This window comes from Leucopleurus acutus, assembly GCF_964270905.1.
Source record: "Leucopleurus acutus genome assembly, chromosome: 9".
Taxonomy (NCBI): domain Eukaryota; kingdom Metazoa; phylum Chordata; class Mammalia; order Artiodactyla; family Delphinidae; genus Leucopleurus; species Leucopleurus acutus.
This window is the reverse complement of record NC_139144.1, coordinates 45,017,557-45,026,458: the sequence shown is the minus strand read 5'-3', so window position 1 is coordinate 45,026,458 and position 8,902 is coordinate 45,017,557. Positions and strand designations below refer to the sequence as shown.

General features: G+C 37.1%; 1 protein-coding gene across 1 annotated transcript; it reads right to left on the bottom strand.

Moving 5' to 3' along the window:
* Nucleotides 1-1,578: 1,578 nt before the first annotated feature.
* Nucleotides 1,579-8,570, bottom strand: NDUFA4 (NDUFA4 mitochondrial complex associated). The gene is made up of 4 exons (XM_082846326.1): nucleotides 8,425-8,570; nucleotides 6,948-7,036; nucleotides 6,190-6,250; nucleotides 1,579-1,794 (listed from the first exon to the last, which is right to left on the bottom strand). Exons 1-4 carry the CDS (start codon nucleotides 8,464-8,466, stop codon nucleotides 1,738-1,740), a joined length of 249 nt encoding a protein of 82 aa, XP_082702452.1. The 5' UTR covers nucleotides 8,467-8,570; the 3' UTR covers nucleotides 1,579-1,737.
* Nucleotides 8,571-8,902: the final 332 nt, after the last annotated feature.

Below are 8,902 nucleotides of genomic sequence, written 5' to 3'. Positions count from 1 at the left end.
ACTAATTTCTTAATGCATTTATTCAAAACTGCTTAATAAAATGTTTGTCTTTCAATTACTTAGCTATTTGTAACTAATGTGTAGTTTTTTACACTTTTAAACTTTGAGGTGATCTGTGCCAAAGCATCCAGTGGTTCCCAACATGGGTGGAAATGAGACAATTTTGCCCACTAGGAAACATCTGGCAATGTCTACATGCATTTTTGGTTTTCACAACCTGGAGAGGGGAAGAGTGCCACTGGCATATAATGGCAGAGGACAAGGATGTTGCTAACTATGCTAAAATAAAAATGCACAGGACAGGCCACTACAGCAAATGGTCTGACTCAGAAAGTCAGCAGTGGCGAGGCTGAGAAACTCTGCTCTGGAGACTGAAATTACCCAAGACACAGAAGCTTAAAAGTATGGACAGTCAGTAACTGAAATGCACTCTACATTCATTTCAAGACTACCTGGGTTCAAATACAGTTGGCCCTCCACATCCATGGGTTCTGCATTCATGGATACAGACGGCTGACTGCACTATGCCACTTTATATAAGGAACTTGAGCCATCTGTGGATTTTGGTGTCTGTGGGGGTAGGAGGGGGGTGGGTGGCCTGGAACAAATCCCCCATATACCAAGGGACAACTATATCCACATCTAAGAGAATGAACTTGAATAATTTAATCCAAGTCTTGGTTTCCTTACTGTTTTTGAAAAAAATTTAAGTATCTGATATAATCCATATAACATTTAATTCAGTTCCTGACATGTAAAATGTGCTATTACTTTGTAAACACAAAGATTTATTATACCTACATATTAAAATCCAAAATTGTCTCACTAAATTCCTCAAGTTTCTATAATGTCATGATTTACATATACCTATGTGGAAACTTGATATATGACATGGTTAATTCTTGATTAGCCACCACTGAACCATTGAAATGTTCTGCTCATCTGATCATTTGAGATCCAGCTAAAAGGTCAGAGCTATGTAACAGGTAACATCAATATACACCCAAACATTTTCTCTTACCAAATTCCAATTCCACAGCCCATTCTTAAAAAGTTAACTCTCACTCAAAATTGCTACTAACATACTTTCTAGCCTTTAAAAACCTGCCAAGGCTCAGCGGAAGTTCTCAAGAGCTCTTCTTGGCCACTAGTTCCATGGTTAGTAGTGATGGACTCAGATCCAACTACAATCCCCAGCCAGACCACGGCGACTAACAACCTTAAAAATTTTCAGCAAAGAGAATGCCATGGTAAAAACCAGCATTAACAACTGCACATACTTCGACATCAGCCAGTAACAGAAATCTAGAGGTTTTCATTTTGCCCATGCCAAAGAGGCTTGAATAATCTTGCCAGTCTACATTTGATTTCCAGTTCTAGTTCTTAAATATGCCCTAGTGTTACCAATGGCCTACACACAAAATAAAAGTGTTTTATTAGAGCAGCTTAAAGTCTTATTTTCAAATTACACGAATACACAGAAATTCAAGAAACTCCTTAAATTCTAATAGTTTATTTCCTATACCCTAAGTTATAAAATTCAGAGTAGAGTTTCAGCATTAAATAGTGACACACATCAAGTTTCAAACTATTTATTAATCAGTGTAAACCCCATCACAATACACCAACAGGATTTTGTGCATTTAGAGGGGAAATATTTCCTGGTTAAGTGGAAAATTGTGCGGATGGCTTCTGGAAGACCTTCATTCTAAGCAGCTTTATAGTGAAACATTTCATTTAGAAGTCTGGACCTTCTTTCTTCAGTTTGCTGTAATCTACATTCACTGAGTAGAACTTGGAAAAGAAAAAAGATATTTTAGATAATCAATCAAATACACAAAGATGGTATAGAAGTTTAAGATTATTTTTATTCAGCTTTCTATAGTAACAATTACAGACATTAATTTTGTATTAGGAATATTTAACAATATAAAAGTCATTCAAACAAAGACATTAAAATTCCAGTTCTTTAATAATGGTTTTGATAAGGTAAAAATATTCAATCTTCCTCAGAAGAGCAGTGGTAGTATAATCTGGTAGAACCTATAAAAAAATTCTTCTATTTCAAGGTGAATAACTATGAATTTCTTCTGATATATACTTCCAATTCTTATGTTTTTACTTCCATCTCCACTACATACACAGGTCACTCTCCAACAGAATAGAGAAATACCAGTGATCATCCCTATTTGGTTAGGAAAGGGCTATAATTTAGATGGGAAAGATTTATAGCAATAAAGATTGGCTAGTAATATAAAGTAATACTTTGTTGTGTGTGTGTATCCATAATTTTTAGATACAAATTGGCCTGCTTTGATGGCTTTTCTGTCCATTTTCTCTCTCTCACTTAGACATTTCCTTAATTTCCTAACCCAGAATGCATCAAAATCAAATTCACACCTGACCACCTTTGGTACAAAAGCTTTTAAACAGTACAGTATTTCTGCTTTTAAACAATACTGTATTTTGCAAACTTTGTAATTTCCATAAATTTCCTTATATTCAACTTAAATTAATTTTAGAAATATATCTTACTATCATTACTTAAAAAAAACTGCCTCTAACTCTCAACAACTTTAAAAAAAATGATTTATACTTGATACTACTCTAGAATTCCTACTGAGGAAACTTAGGATTTATACATAAGCTAGGATTTATACATAAGCTATAATCTTGAGTTTACTCATTCTTGTGCCAAAGAAGACTGAATTGTGCTGTAGTTACTTGGAGACTACATTATTTAACTCCAAAAGAACCAAAACTGCAGAATTATCATCATTTTCTTCAGTTTTTAAGGAAGAAGCTCATAAATCCGTGTCCATTATTTCTTCAAACCCTTTTCTTTATTTCTCCAAACATACCCTAACTTCTTTATCTCTAATTGAAAAATTCTTATTTTATTTGACTTTAAAAAAAATAAAAATTCCCAGGTTGTGAAGCTTATCCTTGAGATACGTACACAGACTTTTATAAAGTTTATAAACATAAAAGTATGAATCAGTCATAAAGCAGTATTTTTTGTTCTGACAGTGTTCTCCTATGAAGCACCTGAACTAGACGATGAGACTTAAAACGAAACTAACTGTATCATCTCTAACATAAAATATTAAAGGGACTATTTATAAAAGGAACCGCAGGTTATATTTTAAGAAATAAATATTTGTTGGGCTCTTCTAATAGATCCCAGGCACTGTAGGCAGAATGCTTTATGTTTATCTTAATTATCACAACCTTACTCATTCTTACTTTATAAAAGAAGACACTGAAGATCAAGTTATATGACTTGCCAGAAGCAGGATCAAGCCCCTACACCCAAGCAGAGTGGAAAGGTCACAGAACCTTTGCTAATTTTCTCAACACTAAGCAGGTTTCTGATGTATTTGCTTTTATTCGGTTCCATGTGCCAGTATCAAAATACTCCGTTGAAGTAATTTTCAAATCTGAGTTATTTTTCAGCTTCCATGTCCACATTCCTTTTCTCAATTTAATGGTGGCTACCTTTAAGTTTTTTGTAACAATAGCTGGGAAGGCACAACATATTCTCATCTTGGCTTTGGGGCATTTTATTCAGATGATAAGTGTTGCTAGGCCTTTAATGCTTAAATCCTATTTTAGTCACCTCTCTTGTTTGTATTAGTTAGCTTCTGCTAGATTGTGAAGTAGCAAAAAAATAACCACCAAATCTTAGCGGCTTATAAGAAAGGTCTAGTTTTCATTCACATTATATGCCATTTATAAGCTGACTGCCCTGTGTTCTCTTCATTCTAATCCTGGGCTGAATGAGTAGCCCTTAACTGTCAATTTGGTCTCATGACAGATGGAAAAGAACAATGGGGGAATTACACACTGGCTCAGAAGTGGCAGATAGCACTTCCCCTCACTTGATTTGCCAGAGCAAGTCACATGGCCAAATCTGATGTTAATGGGCCAGAAAAAAAATTATCTTAGGTGAGGGGAAGTGAATGATAGAGAAAGAATAATCTAGTCTACTAGTCTTCTAGTCTAGAAGCAGTAGTAGGCATCATCCACTCCAGGCTCACAAGCTTCTGGACTTGGTTCCCTTTTATTTCTGCTTGCAAATGTCCCAATTCTTCTAAACTCATCTCTTGGCAAGTAGAGCCAGCAACAGTCCACAAACATCCTGTTTTCCAAAAATCTTTTCTATAACAAACTCTTTAGGCACATGGTCTTCTTTCCAAGTAACAGCAAATATTTTGCCATTACATGATTCATTTTTCCAGGCTCTAATACCAGTATCTTAGCTATTCACAGCCCAATCTATGCTGCACACATTAGTTTTTTGTTGCTGCAACATTCCATTTCCAGCTCACATGGCCTCATACTGGCAGGTATTTTCATGTTCCAGAACATAATAATTAGCTTCATTATCATAATCACCTGAGGAGCTTTCTAAACTACATACGCAGAGACTCCAATATGCTCTTTGGTGGAAGGACTAAAGGCCTGTTTTGTTTTCTTTTCTTTTTTAAAGTTTATTGGATGTGGAATCATTTTCTCCAGAATGGACTAAAATTTATAGGAGAGAAAAAACAGGATGCCTGTGTATCATTTTTTGAGTCAAAATGTGACACAGATTAGATGGTTCACTTCAGCTTCACCAGTGCATTTTTGTTTGTTTCTTGTAGCAAGATCAGTTTAGAGACTTGGAAGCCAAATTATAATCAGAAGGTTGAGTGGAAAGCTTGGAATCTGTAAAAGGTGACAGTTGTCTTAAAAGTTGTTGTCATCAGTAATGACAGCATCCATCTCCATCAAGGAGGTATATCTGCTAAGGGGTCCTGAACACTCCTCGGTCAAGACACCTCTTCTTGAGAGTGCTCAAAGAAACTGCTATTTTTTGATGAAGCAGCCTGGTATAATGGAAAATTCATGGCAAGTTATATACTGTAAATGGGTAAATTGTATGGTATGAGAATCACACCCTAATAAAGCTGTCCCCCACCCTTTTTGACATTGCAAGGATTTTTTCTTTGTATGCAAAAATTTTACAGGTAAGTAAAGCTGTGTTTGGGGAATCAATGGTCTCAGACTTTCAACTACATGGATGGACCTTAAGGGCATTATGCTAAGTGAGACAGAGAAAGACAAATACTGTATGATATCACTTAAATGGAATCTAAAAAACCTGAACTTGTAAACACGGAAAGTAGAACGGCAGCTACCAGGGGATGGGGGGGCGGTGGGGAAATTAGGGAGATGTAAAGGTACAAACTTACCACTACTAGATCAACAAGTTCTGGAGATTTAATACACAATATAGTGATTATAGTCAACAATACTTTATTATAAACTTCAAAGTTGCTAAGGAACTATCTCTTAATTGTTCTCAACACAAAAAAGTGATAATTATGTAACATGATAAAGGTGTTAGCTAACACTACTGTAGTAATCACAGTGTAATACATAAATGCATCAAACAACAAGTTGTACACCTCGAGCTTATACAACGTTGCAGGTCAATCATGTATCAATAAAACAAATTTAAAAAAGTAAATGGCCTCAGTCCATGAAGTCATTCTTTGGAAGAGTAGTTTCACAAACCAGTTTTCCAGAAAGATGTTAAAAAGTTTATCTAGAAGGTTTATGGTAAAATATAAGTTTCAACTGATTTTCATTTCTTCCTACTAATTCTCAGCTGAAATATGTCAACCATACCAAGAAGAAAGAACAGCCAACCAAACTAGCCACTAGATTAGTGCTATTCAAAGTGTGGTCCATGGACCAACAGCATCAACATCATCTGAAACCTTATTAGAAATGCAAATTCTCAGCCTCCGCAACAGATCAACTGAATCAGAATCTCTGGGGATGGAGCTGAAGAAGAAGATGCCTATGTATACTGAGGTTTGAGAACCACTGCACTACACTACCCAAGAACAAAGAAAATATTAAACAAGAACTATACTCTTTTTTTTCTTAGTCGAATCAGTACAATTAAGACATTATCTTCATTTCACATACAGAGTCTAAAGCCTGTGAATAAAATCCTTAGAAAAAATATTTCTTAGAAAAATATGCCATTCTAATTTCACAGAACAATCTAGCAATTCTTCTAAGTTCATTGTAACAGAATCTTACTTGCAGATCCAATTTCAAAAAGAACCTACCCCATGACAAAGTTTATTAAAATACGATTTCCAGCAATTTTGAAGCAATTTTGTAGCTTACCTTGTACTGATCATTGGGACCCAGTTTGTTCCAGGGTTCTGGGTTATTCTTTTTGTCCCAACTAAAAGAAATAAAACATTATAACTGTTAGAGTAATAAAACACTATTTAAAACAGTCTTGTACTCAAGAAGCTAACATTTCAAATATATTAATCCCACCTCCTATCAGGTGAAGGACGGTGTTATTTTCATTATGGAGTTGAAAGGATTCATAATAAGCAATCTCACATAATCAATCAGAAAAAGGTACAACACAGAGCCTCTTGGGGTAGTTGTCCTTGTCCCTATCCCTGTCACAAAAAAAACTTTACACTTGGCTTTTACTAGTGTTTTCTGTTTCTTCAGTGAAGTGATATATAGAAAACTGCATAGAAAAACAATGAAACAACCTTTTCCATGCCTGTTCTTTTACAACTTCAGAAAGAAGCATTCCCTATTGTGGAACACAGGCAAAAAACACTTAAACATACCAGCAACCCTGACTGTTTCATAAAAAGTTATTATTATCTCGATCCTCACATTACAAAATAGGTATAAGCAGTTCTACTCAACCAATGAGAAAATAAGACTCAGAGAAATTTAGATAATTTCATGAACCAGAAAAAGTAAATGACAACAGTAGAACCGGGATCTGAACTTACTGTATGACAACAAATTTCAGGTTCTTTCTACTACTTGATGCTGCCTCCCTAAAAAGGCTGTGGCTCCTGAATCAGTTTGATAAACCATCAAAGTTCTAAACATTTTCAAGCACTTACCTGACATCTGGATTGAACAACGCCAGGCGCAAAACATACAGTGCTGCTCCAGTACCTCCCGCTCCAATAAATAGGAAGAGGGGGATCAACTGGAACCAAAAACAAAATAGACAAGAATCAAGAATCATCTTCAAATACCTACATACTGATAAAAATAAACAGAAAGACTGCAGTAGTTTCTACACATTGATTTCCAAGTCTCAAGCCACCTTTTTATTTTTTTAAAAACTTTAACAGCTTTATGGAGATTTAATTTACATGCCATAAAATTCATTAATTTCAAGTATGAAACCACCAATGATTTGTAGTAAATTTATAAAGTTGTACAACCATCGCACGATACAATTTTAGAACATTCTCATCACCCCAAGAATCTCTCATGGCCACTGCAGTCACTCCCCATCCTCCCACCCAGCCTCAGGCAACCACTAATCTGCATTCTATCTCTATAGTTTTATCTTCTCTTCAAACGTCTTTTTAATCTTGTCTTAAAATTTGAAAAAATATAGACCTCATATTGAGATAAGATTTCTTATAACTACATTCAAAAGAAAGAAATGTAATTTCCAAAGGATGTAAAGATAATTCTGGTTTAAATGTGGAAAAAGTTACATTCAAATTTTAAATTTTCCCAGAAAATATATCGCCTTCTTCACTTAATATTTATACATCACTCCCATTAAATTGCCCAGTTTCTTTCAACTCAAGGCTTGCAAAACAAGCTCTTGGCAAATTACTTAAGCTTGCTTCGATACAGACGTTACGAAAAATAAAAATTCTGTTAAATAAAGAGTCTGAATGAGCAAACAGAAACACACCTATTATAAATACCGGTTTTACGCATAATCTCTGAAAACGTACTGCTACCAACGCTTAATGCGTCGTTAAACAACTGGGTTTAAGATAAAAATTAAATACTGCGTAATTGATTTTTAGGGCCACAGCACGTTTATATGCAGTGAAAAATGTGAGATTCAAAAGAACTCAACTGCGATTAAACTCCACACTACAAAAATCCTCCCAAATATCAAGACGTCCAGACAAACTGAGCATTCCAAGATCAGAGACCTTCATATTTGCCTCAAAGCCTCATGGTGCAATGCAGTGAATACGAGACTCTAAACAGCACTACAAATAGGGTGCCTGACCTTTCCTGGTCTTTAACCCACACAGCGCACAACTATCCCTCTTGGTCCGACCAACCTGCAAGAGGACGCGCGCCCACCACACTGTTCCAACATTTTATTTTCCTCGAGAGCGTCCCTCACCTTCCGTGTGCCAGGCCAAACCCCGCAATGCAAGGCCTGGAAGGTCAGAGCTCAGGGTCCTGGGGCAACCAGCAGAATAGGACAAAGTGAGACAGGGTCCAGCCCCGAGGAACGGTAAAAGGCTGCGAAGGAGAAAGCTCAGGGGAGGCAGCCGCAACCCGACACAGGATGCACAAGTGGAAACACTGGGAAAGGGTTTAAGAACTTACGCTAGGATGCTTCTTGGCCTGACTGATGATCTGGCGGATCATGGCTGCGGCAGAAGCCTCGAGTCCAGACGGAGAGAACGACAAACTTGCAACGCCCGGGACTGAACAGCCTTCGCGCCGAGGAAGGGCGGACGTCCAAAGTCAACCAGCACCTCCTACCTGAAGGACCCCTACCTCGGAGGACGGCTTGCGACAGGAGGGCCCGGATAAAGCTGTCCTAAACAGTGCCTGCTTTGATCCAGCAGCTCTCGCGCCCGCCTAACCTGTCCAAACCAACAGCGTTCAACTGCAAAGTGAAACATTCTCATTCCTATGCTACTCATACTTCTGATGGGTAATTTTTTGCGTCAAAAGTAGAATTCTCCGATTGACTACACAGGCACTTGCTCGGTAGGCTCCGTGTTTAAAGAGCGGGCGGACAGGCGGACGCACGGGCCTCGTGCTCTGCGAGCCGGGTCCTTTTACTAGCCTCCAGGGA

Coding starts and splice junctions, on each gene's coding strand:
- NDUFA4 (XM_082846326.1), bottom strand. CDS start 8,466: ATGATCCGCCAGATCATCAGTCAGGCCAAGAAGCATCCTAGC. Junction 6,251..6,947: donor TTGTTCAATCCAGATGTCAG/GTAAGTGCTTGA, acceptor TATTTCTTTTAG/TTGGGACAAAAAGAATAACC. Junction 1,795..6,189: donor GTCCCAATGATCAGTACAAG/GTAAGCTACAAA, acceptor TTCTTTTCCAAG/TTCTACTCAGTGAATGTAGA.